Raw genomic sequence first — 18,652 nt, forward strand, 5'->3', positions numbered from 1 at the left:
ACAGCAGAAGCTACGTGAAAAGGGCAGCCCTCTGAGACCCTGATTCCTTCCTAAGAGGCTTTCACAGGCCTCTGATGATCGGGAGAAACTTGTCCCATCCAAACCCCCAAGACTCAGGCTCCCAGCAACATCCATCAGCAAATGGCCCCCACCTGGTGCTGAAGATGATGGTGGAGATGTCACAGAGCAGAAGGGAAGGCACTGGAACAGGGAGGAGGCAGATGAACAAACCCTTAGGGGTTTTGACAGCGTAGGATGAGAAGGAGGTTTGGGGGGCAAGGGGGATTGTGGCCAAAGCCTTCAGCTAAGGCCATGACTGTGTTTCTAGCTTGACTACCACAGGCCCGGGTGGCAGAACACACCATGCCCCTCATTACAGGCACGCCCCTCAGTAGGTGTCTTAAGGATTCTCCCTTCTTCCAAAGAGGTCTAGCACAGAGACCAGGAAGTGGGGGCAGTGGGGAGAGGTGAAGGGCAAGGAAGGAAGCAGTTCAACCTTTCTCCTGGATTCCTTCTCTCTTCCCTACCTTGCAGACCCAGGATGTGTGTGTGCTCCCCAAAAGCAGAAGTAATTTCCCTTCCTTGTCTGATATGTGAATACATAGCTGGGGTCCAGGGGTGGGGTCCAGTAAATTTATTAAATGGATGGGTGGATTAAAGACTGTTGCCAGTGGGGAAAGGAGACTGCCAAAAGTAAAAATAAAAAAGAATATGCTAAAATGTTAACACTGATTATTGCTAAGTGGTGGGATTATGGGTGATTTGTGTTTTTTCCATCATACCTTTCTATAATCTTTAAATTCTATATTTTTCTAAAATATGGGCAAATATTATCTTTATAGTTAGAAAAATAAATCCATATTTAAGCAATGACCAGTGTCCCATTCTGTGAAGTGTCCCCTAATGGCCGTGCAGACGTGAGAAGGTGCAGGTGACAGGAAGTTCAGGAGAGCTGAGCTTTCAGGGGAGGCCAGTGATGGAAGAGAGAGGAGGCCACTTGAAGGGCAGATGTGACAGGCAAAGGAGACCATGTGAGGACACACACACGTGGGCACTTTCCTCACCTTCCCTCCCTCAAAACATAAAAACTGTTTAAAAGCATGAACTGCCCTGGCTGGTGTTGGTAAGTGGTTAGAGCGTCGGCACTAAAGGGTCTCGTGTTTGATTCTTGGTCAAGGAAAGGTACCTCAGTTGTTGGTTCATTCCCACCCCTGGTCTTGGACATGTGCAGGAGGCAACCAGTCGATGTGTCTCTCTCAAATGGATGTTTCCCTCTCTCCCCTCCCTTCCTCCCTCCTACTCTCTCTAAAAAGCAATGGAAAAAAATATCCTCAGGTGAGGATTAAAAACAAAAAGCATGGACCAACCCCTCCCAGCCCCCTACCTGTCCAGCCTCTTGTTTATTGCTCTCTGAGGCAGAGCTGCTGCCCACCTCCCTCCATAAAGGAGCTGCTGGCTGCTTGGGGGTGGGGGAAGTGGGGTACTCGGGAGTTCTCCTTGCCTGGGCCCCTGGGGCTGGCATTTTAGCCTTCTCCCCAACCTGACTAGAAACCTGCCTCTCACAACCTTGCCAGGCTGGACCCTCAGCTCTGGCCTCTGAGAAGAATATACCCTCTACCCCTCAGCCCCCCTCCCCCCCCCCTGCTCTAGCCCAACTTCGCCCACTGCTTCTCCCTACCCTGGGGTCTCCCCCACTACAGTAGATGAATTGCTCTCTTCCTCCCACCCTCTCCTGGCCACTAGGGCTCTATTTTTAACCCACCTCAAAATCTCTGACTCAGAATCACAGGGCTCCCAGATAGTTGCTCCCTGGGCCTGGCACTGCCTCCAAAACAGATTCAGAGTCAAGGGCATCTAGTGCTTGGTTTATTGGTGGGCTGTTTGGTTTTGGTATCTTTATTTTCTAATTATTCAAGGATTATCAATTATGGAAGGAACACAAATTTGCTTTTGTAAACCCAAACGAAGATGTCCCTTTACTTCTGCCTCTTCGTGTCCCTCTCCACCCTGAGCTGAGGTCGCAGCCCCTCATCATAGTATGGGGGCTAGTCTTGGCAACTCCCTGAAGACAGGTGAATTGTGTGAGGGCTATAAGGGACTGAACCTCCCCCTCCCACAATGACATAGCCCACAAATCACCTGGGCTCTTACTGAGATGCATACTCAGTTCACTAGGTGTGGGGTGACTGCTAATAGGCTCCCAGGTGACGCTGATGCTGTGTTCCAGAGACCACACTGAGTAGCCAGGCTATAACAAATGGTATGGTCGTTAGGCATTCTGGTGTTTGAATACCTGGCTGTGTGGCCTGGGACAAATTACTTAACCTCCTGAGCTTGTTTTCTCATGCAAAATAAGAACATTAATCCCACCTCTTAGGATTCAATTAGATAATGCTTAAAATATGCTACACAGTGTAAATACTCAGTGCATGCTGGCTGTCATCATCATCATTGTTCTTGTGACCTGGCCTGAGGGCTATGGGGATCCTGAAGTGTGTGGACTGGTTCTACCTACAGGAGTCCTTGGTCTGGAGGATGGACAGACCCACTCACTCCACAGGGGATCTGAAGATCCAGGCCAACTCTGTGGGCAGATGGGGCCATAAACCATCTCAGGGGAGGGGAGTGAGGATTTGTCAGGCTCTGGAGCTCTATAGGCTGGAGAGAGCAGAGGAGAAATTAAGCTAGGCTTGAGAATGTGGACAGAGAGGAACAGGTGGCAGCATGGCCTGCTGGATACTCAAGCCCCAAAGAGGAGGGGCCTGAGTGTGTCCAATGAGCAGGAAAGTCAGCGTTGTGGTTACAGGAAGAGGTCTATGCTACAAAGCAGAAGGAAGCCAGGCGAGGGAGGGGTCTGAGAATCTTGGATTCTACTCCCATCCCCATCTCTAATTTGCTGTGTGCTCTCAAACAAGTCCCTGCCTCTCACAAAATCTTCCTCAGTTTCCCCATTGGTTCAACAATGTTCAGTTTCCCCATGAACATCTGCAGTGTGGAGGCTGAAGAGACCAGCCAAGGGTAGCTGGCCAGATGAAAGCCTGCCGAGAGAGGAGTGTACATCTCGGAGAACTGTGACACCCCTGCCCCAACCTAACACAGGTGTGAAGAGAAGACGGGGCATCTTGAATGCCAGACTGAGTAGTCAGGACTCTTCTGGGGACATGGGAAACCATGAAGGTTGCAGAGGAAGAGTTCTTTGGGGAAGGAGTTGTCACTGCACCTTCTCCATGGCACAGCTGAATGCAAGGCTGGGCAAAGGAATGCCAAGACCCCCTCTGGAGACCCTAAATCTGTGCCAGACACACCAATCGGCACAGCAGGGTTCTGTTCTACAGCACCCCAAGCTGCCCAGATGCAGTGTTCCCTCAGGCTAGCAACCTAACCTCTCTGAGCTTTACTCAGCTGACATGACCCTCTAGGGCAGCAGTTCTCAACCTGTGGGTCGCGACCCCTTTGGCGGTTGAACGACCCTTTCACAGGGGTCGCCTAAGACCATTCTGCATATCAGATATTTACATTATGATTCATAACAGTAGCAACATTACAGTTATGAAGTAGCAACGAAAATAATTTTATGGTTGGGTCACAACATGAGGAACTATTTTTAAAGGGCCAGAAGGTTGAGAACCACTGCTCTAGGGACAACGGGGAAGGGGACTAGCAACTGGAGAACTTCCCATCCCAGCTTATAGGAAACAAAGAAGGCTCAACATGGCCCTCCCCACTCAGGAGAATAGAATAAAAATAGAATACTGCTCTGGAGGAGCATGTGAGAGCAATCTCAGGGGAAACTAGGTAGGAGAGCTCACCTGCTGCTGCAGGCAGACGTGCCAGTGTGAAGGAGGAAAGGCGATGGATTAGAGGCAGAACTTTCTAAAACCAAGTAGCACTGGGGGGTGGGGTAATGATGACATTGTTTTGTTGGGGGTGGGGAGCTGCCCCATAGAAGGCAGCTAAATATTGACACTGGGAGGATGTACATGGCCCCCTTCTTGCTGGGATGGAAGTCTCTTGGGGTGCCTGGGCTCTGAGAATGTGAACCGGTCAGGACTCTGCTGCCTTCCCTCCAGGAAACATAGTCTGATGAGGGCATGTTTCCTGGGGTCCCACCAGCCCCAGAGTCTCATGATTCTGATCCCAAACAACCTGCAAGGAGGCAGGGGATCGACTTCCTAGAGACAGGCCCAACAGGAATGGGCTTGGGTGCCAGTATCACCCGCAGACTCCCGGGAACACTGCAGGGCTACAGCAAACATGGTGCCATCAGGGAATTGCAGACCATACAAGTGGAAGAGGCTTCGTGGGTAACAGAGGAAGAATCACCTGGGTGCTCCAAAATCATACGTCCCCGGGCCTCACCCAAGGAGGCTCAGGCATCTGTAATTGCATAAAGCTCCCTGGTAACTTTGTGGTTGCCCACTGAAGCTTTGAGGGTCTTGCTAAAACTAAAACCCAACTGTCTCTGGTCCCATTTTAGATGAGAAAATCAAGGCCCTGGGAGGTGAGGCATCAGCTCAGTCCACAAAACTGGACAGGCCAAGTTTTCACCTGGCCTCTATTCACACCCTTCGGCTCTGTCTCCAGAAGGTGCAGAGCAACGCAGCTGGATGATGACTGCCCAGATCCTGTGGGACAGGATGAAAGGCTTGTCAAGTTCCTTCCCCTGCCAATTCCAAAGTTGATGGTTCTGCTGGCCTGCCCCTTGGGACTCCTCAATCATAGTTTGTCCAGTGTGATTTGAACTCTTCGAGGCCAGGTCTGAGCTTTCAGGAAGAGATGCTGCCCCTGAGGAGAGGTGGCTAGGAAGAGATGGTTTTGGGCCTTTGCCCAGGGAACAAATAAAAGAAAACCTGATCTCTACTCCCACAGGGGCCCTGAACTTAGGGGGTGAGGGGGGCACTCATCAGAGCACACCAATACCACACAACATGCCAGGGAGACCCTGGCTCCATCCCCCAGGACAAGGGCAGAGTCTCAGCAGAAAGAGGCTGAGGAATTCCATAGGTAAGGAATCCCCACCTACCCTGGGAGCACATCTGGCTGGCCTGGCTGCATTTCTCATCAGTTCTGCTTGTGGGCAGCTGCCCCTGCCCCACTGGCTCAATTTTTACTAATGGGGTCAGGATTACGGGTTCAACACCTATTTGGCCAATTAGCTTTGCTCTCTTCTCAGCCGCAGACTGACCCTGAATACAGAGAGGAAAGGACTTTGCTGAGGTCACACAGCAGAACAGGATCAGGGTCTGGAGGGTAAACTCAGCGTGGAAGGTGTGGACAGTCACACGCAGGGAAAGCTCAGAACGAGAGGACCCAGGGCTCCAGGGTGGACCAGCCCTGGTGCTGTACCAAGACAGGCCCAAGCTGCACAGTCTCTCCTGCTGGATCAAGTTTCTTCTAAAAGGTGCCAATGGCATGGACAAGACCTGTGGGCCTGAGGGTCTTTCCTGTCCCTGGGGAAGGGAACAGTAACCATACTCTCTGACAAATTGTAAGTGGGAGAGCCGGGGACTAGCTTTGGTGGTGAGAGGTTGGGAACTCATATTAATTATTGACAGGGGCTATTCCAGCCTGTGATGGGGAACTGCAGGGTAATTACTTCTGGGCTCCAGGCCACATGCTCAGTAATGTTATTACAGCAGCAAGCCCTGCCTTCCGGGCCCTAATACATCAGAAGAAGGGGATCTCCTCCAGTTGTGCAGCTGGGGCTAGGGCCCTGAGGAGCTCCCTTGGGCTGCAAGGGCACTCAAACATACATGCAAACACACACACGCATAGACAGCATCAGAGCACTATCTGGGGCAGTGGGGTCAAAGTCCTCACAGGTCCAAAGAGGCAGATTCTAAGTAGCCTGCTCTCAGTGCCTGCCAACACCCACCCCAGCCAGCAACCCCTTACCTCAAGCTTCAGATACCAGCTGCCAAGAAATTGTGCAGAATGCCTCTCTTCAGATCCAGCTCCAATCTGCTTCCTCCAGGAAGTCTTCCCTGACCATCAATCCATACCAGTTTACATTTTCTCTGTCCTCCCCTAAACCAGACCCAGGGACCCTAAGAGGAGCTGAATCTTATGTCCTCTTAGCTAGGTGGATAGTAACCCTCATCCTCCATAATGGGTGAAAACAGTCTTAGAATGGAATATCTGGTCTCTGAGGGCACACCCCCCACCTTGGCTTGCCCCTCCTCAAGCCCAGAAGACAATGTATTAGCCAACCCCGTGTTATGTATTAACTTCTGAAAGCCTTGTTCACGCAGACATAACATGTCCACCCACACAGGTAAATGCTTAGACAGACACAAAATCAGCAGCAGCCAATTATCAGACCCCACAGCTGCTTGGAGCAGACCTGGAGGTCCTGCTGCTTACTCTGCAATTTGTGGGAGACCAGAGCCGGGGGTGTAGTGAGGTGCAGGGTGTCTCTTTATCAAGCCAGCACATCTGTCTTCCCAACCCTGAGCACTGCTCTGCAGGAGCCACGAGCTGGCTGCCTGGCTGAGAAGACAGACACTAGCCCCCCAACAATGAGAGAGCAAAGCAGGGTAGGAGTGGTCACATGTGAGATTTGGTGGTTCTGGTGTCCAGCAGAAGTGGTACTGTTCTTTATTTATAATTTACTAGAGGCCCAGTGCACAAAAATTTGTGCACTCAGGGGGGTCCCTCAGCCTGGCCTGTGCCCTCTCACAGTCTGGGACCCCTCAGGGGATGACCACCTGCTGGTTTAGGCCCGCTCTCTGGGGAATTGGGCCTAAGCTGGCAGTCAGACATCCCTCTGGCAGCCTGGGAGCCTTCGGGGGATGTCCACTTGCCAGTGGGGAGCAGGCCTAACCTGCAGTCGGACATCCTTAACACTGCTGAGGAGGCGGGAGAGGGTCCTACCACCACCGCTGTACTGGCAGCTGTCAGCCGGGCTTGTGGCTGAGCAGAGCTCCCCCTGTGGGAGTGCACTGACCACCAGGGGGCAGCTCCTGCATTGAGCAACTGCCCCCTGGTGGTCAGTGTGTGTCATAGTGACCAGTCATTCCCAGTCTTTCTGCTGTTAGGGTCAGTTTGCATATTACCCTTTTATTATATAGGACTAGAGGCCCGGTGCACAAAAATTTGTGCACTCGGGGGGCGGGGGGAGGGGGGTCCCCCAGCCCGGCCTGTGCCCTCGTGCAGTCTGGGACCCCTCGGGAGATAACGACCTGCTGGCTTAGGCCTGCTCCCGGGTGGCAGAGGGCAGGCCCAATCCCTAGGTGCAGCCCCTGGTCAGGCTCAGAGCAGGGCCGATTGGGGAGTCGGGGCACCGCCCCGTCATGCACAGAGCAGGGCAGATCGGGAGGTTGAGATGCCACCCTCAGTCATGCTCGGGTAGGGCCGATTGGGGGGTTGGGGCACCGCCCCCTGTCACACTCAAGGCAGGGTTGATGGGGAGGTTGCGGCGCCACCCCCTGTCACGCACAGAGCAGAGCCAATCAGGGGGTTGGGGCGCTGCCCCCTGTCACTCACAGAGCAGGGTCAATCAGGGGGTTGGGGAGCTCCCCCCCTGTCACGCACAGAGAAGGGCCGATCAGGGGGTTGAGGAGCTCCCCCCTGTCACTCACAGAGTAGGGCCGATAGGGGAGTTGGGGCACCGCCCCGTCACACACAGAGCAGGGCGGATCAGGGGGTTGGGGTGCTGCACCCTGTCACACACACAGCAGGGCCCATGGGGAGGTTATGGCTCTACCCTGTCACACACAGAGCAAGGCCCGTGGAGGGGGGTTAGGGCACCACCCTCTATCACCCACAGAGCAGGGCCGATCAGGGGGTTGGGGCGCCACCACTGTCACACTCGGGGCAGGGCCGATGGAGAGGTTATGGCTCTACCCTGTCACACACAGAGCAGGGCCCTTGGGGGTGGGGGGTTGGGGCGCCGCACCCTGTCACACACAGAGCATGGCCGATCAGGGGGTTGGTGTGCTGCACCCTGTCAAACACAGAGCCGCAGGGCAATCAGAGGATTGGGGAGCTCCCCCCTATCAGGCACAGAGCAGGGCTGATCAGGGGGTTGGGGTGCCTTCCCCTGTCACGAACAGAGCAGGGCGGATAGGGAGGTTGTAGCCCCGCCCCCTGTCACACACAGAGCCGCAGGGCGATCAGGGGGTTTGGGCACTGCCCCCTGTCACGCTGATCCCGGTGCCGGGAGCCTCACTGCCGGGAGCCTCGCTGCTCCGCTGATCCTGGTGCCGGGAGGCATATTACTCTTTTACTATATAGGATAGAGGCCTGGGGGCCGGCTGGTTTGCCCTGAAGGGTGTCCTGGATCAGGGTGGGGGTCCCCACTGGGGTGCCTGGCCAGTCTGGTGAGGGGCTGAGGCTGTTTTCCTGAAGCGAGTGACTGAAGCTTCCAACCGCTCCTTGTTTTCTTTTCTTTTTTTTTTTTTTATTCTGGGCCAGCTTTAGCTCTGAGGCCTCGCTGCTGAAAACATCGATACAAAGTTTCGGTCTGCTGGCTTTCAGTCCTGCTGGTTTCTGGCGTTTTGTTTAGCTTCTTATTTGCAACATAGTACATAGTTGCTTAGAGTTGCATCTGAGAGGCCAGCAAGTGAGGCGGGGAATGTTGGAGTCCGCAGCAAGCAAGCCTCATGCTCACTTCAGTGCCTGGCTGCCGGCCGCCATCTTGGCTGACAGTCAATTTGCATATACTCACTGATTAGCCAATGAAAAGGGTAGCGGTCGTACGCTAATTACCATGTTTCTCTTTTATTAGTGTAGATAGAGGTCTGGTGCATGGGTGGGGGCTGGCTGGTTTGCCCTGAAGGGTGTCCCGGATCAGGGTGGGGGTCCCGCTGGGGTGCCTGGCCAGCCTGGATGAGGGACTGATGGGTGTTTGCAGGCTGGTCACACCCCTTTCAGGGTGGGGGTCCCCACTGGGGTGCCTGGCCAGCCTGGGTGAGGGGCTGATGGCTGTTTGCAGGCTGGTCAAGCCCCGCCCCCCTAGTGGGGACCCTCACCCCATGGAGGTTTGGCCAGCCTGGGTGAGGGGCTGAGGGCCGTTTTCAGGCTGGCCAAGCCCCCTGGCAACGGAAGCTCCCAGCTTCTCCTTTTTTTCTTTTAATTCTGGGATTTATTTACCTTCTATAATTGAAACTTTGTAGCTTTGAGTGGAGCTCAGAGCCAGCTCCTGCTCGCTCCAGCTCCGTGGCCACAGCCGGCTGAAAGCAGGTATCTGGGGTTTATTTACCTTCTATAATTGAAACTTTGTTGCCTTCAGTGGAGCTCAGAGCCGGCCGGGAAGCTTGGCTTCCTCCATCACTGGAGAAACCAAGCCTCCTGCTCGCTTCAGCTCCGTGGCTGCCAGCTGCCATCTTGGTTGAGTTAATTTGCATATAGTCGCTCTGATTGGCTGGTGGGCATGGCTTAAGGCATAGTGAAGGTACGGTCAATTTGCATGTTTGTCTTTTATTAGATTAGATACTTTACCTCCCAGAAAGGACCAATTAGCTATTTGGCCTATTAGCTGGCTCAGATACTAAGAGGTGTAGGAGCTCAGGGAGCTTAAAGGAAGGGAGGGCTTTCTAAAGGTGAGAGCACAAGGGAGGGGTTGGCAACATGCCCACATTACCCCAAGACCTGGTGTCTCAGGGACGAACTGGGTTGGCTCAGAGGCTTTGTTCAAGGATTCCAGTTCCTGACCTCAGACCAAGGCCTTATCTTGGTCCCAGGCTGAACTCTGATCCTGAACATAGACTGAGCTCTAATCCTGATCAGTCTGAGCCCAAACTGTGGCCTCATATTGAGCCTTAACCCTGCTTACAAACTGAACCCCGATTTGCTCACACACTGGTCCCCAACATGCTCACATGCTGAGCCCCGACCCTGCTCACATGCAGACCCCAGAACCTATTCACACACTGAGCCCTGACCCTGTTCACACACTGAGCCCCAACTGTGGACAGAAATTGAGCTCTAAACCACAGACTGACTCCACTTCCTCATTTCTCTGAAGGATGTAATAAATAGACCATGTGAACACCTATTTCTCTGGTGGAGAGAACATAGATATATAACATTGTCTATTTGACCCCTTCCCATTTGAACCCCAATCATTCCTATCATGGAACAGGTGCATCAATGTCACTGGGTTTGGTTCCAAAATCTCGCTCCTCCCCTGGCAGGTTCTGACAGGAGTGGAGACCTTTGAGATTTTGGCCACATCCAGTGAATGTGCAAGCATCCTACCCCAGCATCCCTGGGAACCACAGCCCCAGAGTGAGGGGTTAGGACAGGCATGTCTCAGCCTCCAGATGCTGCATCTTCAGATAAAGAAAGACTCCCTTCTCATTGGATGAGCTTAAATTAAGAAGAGACCCTGAAAATACCTCTCGCATGGGGCTAGGGAGATTTTTTTTTTAAAGCTCCAATGACAAGAGCATTAAATAAAAGCTTTCCCTGGCTGGGGACACCCTCAGAAGAGACCGTGGGGCTGTAAGACCCTTGCAGCCAGATGTTATATAACTCACTTGGGTTCTGGTTTCATCTCGTTTCATCTCTGACATAGTCTTATCAGTGACCTCAGGCTGGTTGCTTGCCCTCTCTAGTTCTGTGCTCCCTATCTATCTATCTATCTATCATCTATCTATCTATCTATCTATATAAAAGGCTAATATGCTAAGTGTCCCTCTGCCCAGCCAACCGGTCACTATGATACACACTGACCACCAGGGGGAAGACGCTCAACACAGGTGCTGCCATGATGCACACTGGCCATTTACAGAGAAACAGCACCGTGGACCTGGTGCCCACAAAGCACACTCGGCTTTCCCCTAAGTGGGACACAGGCCCTGCCACCACCCTGGAGCAACAGCCCACCAAACTGCAGCCAACGCTGCCATGGCGCAAAATGCGGCCCACAGCCCAGCCCAGAAATGGTGGCTGTGGGTGCTGGGTAATGATGTCACGTAGCAACGCCCGGCTTCCTCTCCCTATCGACTAGCCTCCTTGCAGTCTCTTCAGCCCAGGAACACAACTTGCTTTATAGCCAGGTGGAAACATTTCACACTGTAACCAAATGTCTGTGAAGCATTTTCCTGTGCCTCATCTCATTTGATCCTCACAGAAGTCCTGGAGTAGGCAGAAAGGAGACTTGATGGAATCCTATTTTCTTTTCATTAGCTGGAAAATGGAGATTTAGAAAGCTCAGAAACTTGACCCAACTGAAAAGAAGAAATGGTGGACCTTGAAAATGACTTCAGGTTTTCTCACTGTGCAGAATATAGTCAAACACTGCTGCAGTTAAATATTTTACCCTTTGTTCTCCCTGCGTGATCTATGATAATAGTCTGCTTCATGTTGATATTTACTGCTGTGTTGCTGACAATTACCTTAAAGAGAAGTTGGGGTGCTTCACTGGGCTGAAAAAATGTTTAGCTAAATCAGAAAGCAGGTCTAATTAAGCAAGTTTATTCTATATATATAAAAGGCTAAGTTGACTCATGCACGCGCAATACATATAAAGCTCTTGCTGATGCCAATGACACACGTGTGTTTCCATCTGTCATTGTTGATCATGAATTTGGTTGACACTTCTATTATAGAAGGCCGGTAGCTGGTATTCTGAGACCTGTTACATTTCCTGTTCCAGCTGAACCCCAGCTCCTCACAGCCCCTCCACACAGATGATGTGTGTGGTCAAACATTATCTGCATTGTTTTTATTCTCAGGAGAATGTTTTATTGAACTACCTTAGTAATTTAACTTTTTAAAGCTAACAAAAAAAAGGAAGAGAAAGGCATAAATATGAGTTTAGAGTCCTTGAGGCCAGGATCAAATGCCAGTTCTGGTTCTTTCTAGCTACATGATTTGGGGCAAATATTTTTTCCCCCATCAAAGCCTGTTTTCTTAACTGTAAATTGGGGACAATAGGACCTATTTTGCTGGATGCTATGGAAAGTAAATGAAATATGAGGAATAAAACTATTAGCACAGTCTGGCAAATGGTAGATGGTTCATAAATGGTGGTTACTGACCTGTGAACCCACCTGCCCTTAGTCTCTATTGGTTTGAGTCTAGGATTGTAAACTCAGATGCCTACAGGGATCAGGCAGCTAAATGTGTATGAGGGACACTGTTGGGTGTGGGACAGGTAGGCTGTGGGCAGTTGGAGAGCAGAAGTCAATTTAAAGAGGGCAGCCTCTAGTCTGCTCCAGCTCCCTACTATGGGGTGAGGATGTGGGCCCAAAGCTGCCAGGGTTTCCAATTTTTCAAGAGAAACCCCAAAGCAAAATTTTTATGTTACATCTTTCCATTTTAAAACATTGTCTCAGATTTGTTATGACCAAACAGAACACATCTGGGCACTGTGGTTGGTCCATGGGATAAATGCTGCTTAACAACCTCTGGCCTCAGTACTTCTGTCTCATCTTGAGCACCCACAGTGATGGGGAGCTCACCACCTCTCTGTGCTTCCTCCCTCCCCCATTCTGGACAGGAGCTGATAGAGAGTGTTTCTGAGTGGCCTCCTTGGCTTTGGAATCACAGATTTCCAGGTCCCTGACAATGCTTTCTCAGTAAAGCCTGGCTGGCAGAGAACATCCTCTCCAAAGCCAAAGCAATGCCCCTGCCCTCCCCATGGCCTGCTCTGGCTGGGAAATGTGGATTCTTCAACATCCCCTGGGCTCAAGTAAGATGGCCTGGCCAGCCTCAGTAGCCCTTCTATTAATTAGCAACTGGCAGTAGCAGCTTTGTAAGAGCCCTTGAGCCAAGGGGTGTGTGTGCTGGAGCTGGCTGCTTCCTCAGTTTTATGGCAAACCCCCCAGGGACTGGGGATGAATTTTCTGCTGCAGAGAGTGGCAATTGCACAGGCCACTCAGGTTGTTATGACACTTGTCAGCCCCATCATCTGTATGTAGACTGGGTAGACCTTCTTCTAGGATAGGAGAGGGCAGAGAGAAGTAACAGATGAGCCCAGCCCACAGGGGAGTCTGCTAGGCATGTCTGGGGCAGGGGAGGATGGCATTAAGATTCAGACAATCCCCCACCACACCTTAAGGAGCCAAGGCAACTGCTCTTAGAGGATGCTTCTGTCCTCCCAGCCATCCAGTCGGAGCCACCTCACACTGGCTCTCCTCTCCCAGAACCTCTTGACTCTCACTGACATCTATTCCTTTCGGGGAATCTCACTGCAGCACAGTAGTCACTGCACTCCCTGCCCCTCCTCCTCCAGCCAGGCCCACCCTTCTGGACCTTAGAATGGGAAAGAAGCTGCCAAAGCAATGAGACAGGATGGATGAATGAGGGCCCTCTGGCCACTTGCCTCCCCTTGTTCACTCCATCCCGACAGCTAGCATCCAAGGCCAGCAGGGTCCAAGCAGCCATGCAGGAATGGAGGAAGGCTGTGAATCCGACACCCCAGGTTTGCAGCCTACCTCTGTGGCTGAGGTCTGCTCAGCCAGTTCACAGAATTCGCCCTGCTGTACTGGGCACTGGAGGTCAAAGGGAGAAGACAGTGCCCTCAGGGAACTCAGTCAGGGAGCCCAGGATAAGCACAGAACAAGCACAGGGTCTGAACTTCAGTACTACAAGCATGTTCTGAGCACCAGCAGCATCGCATCACCTGGGTGTTTATCAGAAATGCAGAATCTCAGCCCCCGCCCCAGACCTAAGGAGTCAGAATCTGTATTTTAACCAGATCCCCAGGTGAGTTGGATGACATGACAGTGTGAGAAGCACGGCATTATAATAAACACAAGCTCCATTCAAATGCCATGGAGGGAGAGGAATGATGGTGGATGCAGTGACCTGAGAGGGCATCCCAGAAGACCTGGGGTCCTAAAGCATGGGAGAGGAGAGAAGATGGACAGGCATACAGCCTAAAATTGTTTGGGGGGGCGGGCAGGCCACCTGCAGTGGCTCGCAACAGCTAAGGGAGCAAATGGGGCATGGCTGGACAGGGGCGAGGCCCCTGCCTAATTACGTAGAAACCAAACCAGGGCCTGAAGCCTTGCAACAGGGAGAACCTGGAGTCCAGGCCTCCCACCCAGCAATGTAAGGGTCCTGCCCCATGGGGTTTCTGTGCATTATCAGCATCCAGGGAGACTTCAGCCTGAGCATACCCTCCACTAGCCCCAGTCTTATCAGGTGGAGCATATCCTCATCACGAGAGAATCCCGATGCCCACTGTGCCAGCCAACAGCACCACCCAGGCAGCTCACCTTGGAATTCCACTCTGTCCCAAGGTGCCCTTCCCTTCCACTAGCACCACGGCTTGCAGCACTTTCAGCCTGGCTTTCTACACTGATAGCAGAAGCTGCATTTCTGGGCAATGGCCCCAGGAAGGTCTACTCCAGGAGGGGCCGCAGAACCCCCCAGCCCCAGAGCCAAAGCTGCTGCCTTCTGCCTCACTAACTCCTACCTGAACAGTCCTTCCCATGGTTGAAAGGGAGAGGTATAGGTGTGGGGCTGAGGAAACAGAACAGAAACTAGTCCCCAAGTGGAGCACCTTTTCTTCTTCAGGCATTGCTGCCAATGGGAGGCCCAAGCCTCAGATTACAGAGGGCACCGGGAAAGCCAGCTTTAGGAAGCGAGCACCTGCTCCCCAGGCCAGGACTCTCTTCTGGGATGGCCTAGAGTGAGGTTCACAACCTAGATGGTCTTCAACTTAGGGGGTCCAGAAATCCCAGAAATTGAGTGTGATATTGTGTGTCTGGATGTACATTTATCTTTCTGGATAGAGGCTGTGATTCCCAACAGGTTCTCAGTTAGGCCTCTGATTCGGGTTCAGAACAACTCGCTTGAGCCAAGGAGAGAGGCCCGTCTAGTCTGCGCAGGAGTAAGGAAAGGAAGCAGTGCGGACAGGGGCTGTGTGGTTCACCACAGCATCACTGCTCTCTGACAGCGCGCTGGAGCTTCTCACCTCTACGGGTGACCACAGTTGTACAATTTGTGTCTGACATGATAACAGGTAATGGGATTCCCATTTTCCTAGGTGAAAACCGAGGCTCAGACAAGGCTCATAACCTGAGCAGGGCCCCATAGCAGACAGGGATGAGGAGCTGATGTGAGGTGGGCAATGGCAGTGCCTAGGGCCAGTTATCAGCACAGGAGGCCATTGGCCCAGCTTCCATGATTTTGGGGCCCAGTTGTTTCTGCCTCAAGAAAAGGACCCTCTAGGACCCTCTCTTCTCTTTCCTTCCCCTTCCCCTTCCCTTCCTCACAGCTTCAGAAGGCTCAGGCTAGCAGAGGGAAGGGGCAGAGGGATGAGAAGGGCCAAGCTTGCCTGCCTCCATTTTCAAGGCCAAGATAGAGCTTGGAGCACAGAAGTACCCCCAGAACTGTCATCCCACATAGGACTTCCCTGCCAGCCCCATGTCCACCCGCACATTCCCAGACTCCTGCTCAGACATCAATACACACCCCCAGGCCTACAATCCCCCACCCCTCTCTCCATCCCCTCAAAGCCTGACCCTTGAAAGCCTGACCAACTTCTGGGAATAAAACCAGGTACATCTTCACATGGGGTTCCCAATCCTTTTCTCTCCTCTTGGAAAAAGCAAGATTATGTAGATGCTATGTTTTATTTATTCTAGGTTCCCACTGCCAAGCCCAACTTCCAGGACATGGCTCATGTAGAAGGAAGGACCCGCCCAGGACCCAAGAGCCCAACCTACCTTGTGCGGGAGCCTGGGGACAATGCCCTGAGGGGCTGTGTGTCCTGGCCTCTTCCCTTACCAAACTTTAAATATAAGTTTCAAAAGGCAAGTGAGTAGTAGAAGAGGAGGGAAGGGGAGGCTAGACAAGCCTTAGGAGCCTGGAGGTGCCATGGGAGTAGCCAGGGCGTGGTGTGTGGAGGTGAGGGCGGGGGGTGAGGAGAAGCAGAGGTAGCCAACAAAAGCCTATCATTGAACATGGCCAATAAATATGTGGGTACCTCAGAGCACAGCCCATTCTCCAGCCCTTAGAAAAGGTACCAACCTTCTTCCCCCAGGAATAGGAGATGTCGGAAGCAATCCATGATAGTAAGCTCTGAACTCCAAACCACAAACTCAATCTATCACGGTTTGCTAGCGATTCTTTATTAAACCAATGCTGCTGGATCAATGCATTCTGCCCAGCAAAATGATGAATAAATCCTCAACTGGCCCGGGCAATGCTTGCAGAAGCTCCTATAAAGCCTGAGCTAGGCAATGGGATTAGCGCCATTAGTGGCTGCAACTTGAGGGACTGAGGCTTTGGGTGCTGGGTTAGGGGCAGTGGGTGAGGTTGGGTTGAGTGTTGCAGTTTCTAAGCTTAAAGACTTAGCTAGGTCTTTGCCTCTTGGACCTGCTGAAACGACATCAGCTGCTCTGGCCTGGAGACAGAAGAGGCCTGACCACTGCTCCTCCAGAAGCTCACACAGACGGTCTTTCTTGGATTTCTTTCCTCACACCCCACCCAGCAGCAGACAACTACCAGGCTGCACACAGAGGATGTGTGCTTCCAGCTACTGGTCCCTGTTGCTTATTGTACAAATCCAAATTCAAAGCCCAGTCTGACTTTTTACGTTGCCCATTTTTCAATCTTGCTGCATCCACCCCTCTCTAACCCCATCAACCTCCCCCTCCACCATGTCCCAGGTGGCCCGCAGACAGTGGAAGATTCTGCAGCAGGGGACTGCAGATAGACATGCTAAGATGGATAGAGGAAGATCAGGAAGGCGGGGAGGTTCCCATTGATGCAGTCAACCCAGTCCTAGTTCTACACCATGCAGGGTAAGGAGAGATTGGGAAGGCACAGCCCAGTGCCCAAATGTTCAATCAATGCCTATTGTTGATGAAGGTCAGGTGTGCCTGGGGTTGGTCCCTCACAGTCCCCAACCCCAGGACGGTGATGAGAACTCTGAACAGAGGCTTTCAGACAACAAAGAGGGTGGGGAGCTGAGCAAGGGAAAGGAGGGCCCCTCAACAATCTCAACTGGTTGATACTGGCCCAGCTTACCTCCCACCACCACCAGGGAGTTCAGAGGGAAGAGGAGAAACCCAGGACACCCAGAGGATTGCCTACTCCTCCCTGGCTCAGGCTGGAGTCCTCAAGTCCCAGTACTGACCGGAGGGGAGGCCACACTTTAGGAAGCTGGCACTGGGAACCAGCCACAGTTCCTGATGGGAGGGCCCACATTTGTTCACACAATGTGAAGATCTTCTGGGATGGGAACTTTGGACATTAAGGTTAGGAAAAGTAGTCCTTCAAAAAACAAATAAATAAATAAAAATTTTAGAAAAGAAAAAAAAGGGGAGAGGCCCTCTGGTCACCACCTATTTTAAGTGTTACCTGACTGGTCATTCCCAGCATGAAAAATCTCTCTCATTGGATGGAAATGGCTTTGTTCTCATAACAAACCTAGTTCCCTAGAGTTTGCAAGGAGGGCTCTGAGTTGACAAAATGCTCATTTATAGTGGAGACAAGCAGGATAGGCAGATAAGAGAGCTCAATACAGGACAGGGCTCAGAGAGAGAATGAATTAAACCCAGCTCAAAAGGGTGGCTGTTTTTTCAGACCCTCACTTTAATCCTGTGTATCAAGAAAGCCCAGGGGAGCACTGGGGGACCCAAGACCTTGATTGAGGTAGGGGAATCCCTGATCTCAACTTCAGAGACAATCACCACTCTCTCTTTTTGCACAGGCCCGGAGTGGTACCTGCTGTGCAGGGGTATCTGACGGAGGTAATGGCAGAGGGGGCAGGGTCCCTCTCCTTGACTGGCAGTCACACCGTTTGTTTGGGGACTCACGGCTGACCCATGAAAGACCTAGCAGTTGCTGGAACTTGGGCCACTGGAAGGAGGACGTTACACTGGATAAACTTGGGGTCACATGACAGCTGCTCATCAGTCAGGGTATAGGGCATCTTCACTGACCACTGTGAGCAAGGTCATCCTGTCCTGCCAGTCTGGATACCAGCTACCCAGGGTATCTACTGCTGGCCTACCACTTGGTATGAGGGACTGGGCCCAGAGTTAAGGTGGATGCAGAGAACTTTCATCCTGGGCACGAGGCCCCAGTGACCTCTGTCCTCCAGAGGTCCAGCTCTCCCTTTCCAGCTATAGCTCCCCAGGGCAACAGAGGCAGATATTAACAGCTTGGGGGTCAGCACCCAAGGAGCTGGCCCAGCTGCCAAGAGGTCTGTCTCCCTTCATGGCCCTGTTCTTCAAGCTGAATAGACTGTCTCTAGGATGGTCACTGACTCCGTGGCCCAGAAGAGATGTATGGCTTAAGGTGGCAGGGCTAGGCCAGGCTCGGAACACCTTTTCAGCCAGCCTCTAATGCGGCCAAGGTCTGCAGCCCAGAACACAGAGGAAAGTTCCCTGCACTGTGCAGGAAGGGGGTCTGGGGATGTCTGGGAGCCTAGAGGTGCCTCACTTCTCTTGGAGCTTCCAGTGTGAGAAAGGAAAGTAAGTTAACTCTGGCTGAGAGGTAGGGCCGAGAGAAGGAGCATGCCTGCGACAGCCTGGAGCACCATGGCCCCCTTACCTGAAGTCGCTGTAGGGGTGGATAATCCAAAACCCGGCTGACTTAACTCTCTCCTGCTCCCGCTCCACAGCTTTCTGGCTGCCAAACATCCTCAGGGAGAATTTGTTGACCCCGGGCTGGAGCATGGCCCCGAACTGTCGCTGCATGAAGCCGCCTGGCCAGGCGCACCTCGGCCTCTCCGGGAGGATCT

The 18,652-nt window shown here is 52.4% G+C and overlaps 1 protein-coding gene across 1 annotated transcript in view; it reads right to left on the bottom strand.

Moving 5' to 3' along the window:
* HCN4 (hyperpolarization activated cyclic nucleotide gated potassium channel 4) overlaps positions 1-18,652 on the bottom strand; it is a 48,115-nt gene that overhangs the window by 26,398 nt on the left and 3,065 nt on the right. Inside the window, exon 2 of the mRNA XM_023753170.1 lies at positions 18,463-18,650. Coding sequence (XP_023608938.1) covers positions 18,463-18,650 — 188 coding nt within the window. The remainder of the gene's footprint in view (positions 1-18,462; positions 18,651-18,652) is intronic.

The sequence above is a fragment of the Myotis lucifugus genome, unplaced genomic scaffold (assembly GCF_000147115.1).
Source record: "Myotis lucifugus unplaced genomic scaffold, Myoluc2.0 scaffold_41, whole genome shotgun sequence".
In the NCBI taxonomy this organism is placed as follows: Eukaryota; Metazoa; Chordata; class Mammalia; order Chiroptera; family Vespertilionidae; genus Myotis; species Myotis lucifugus.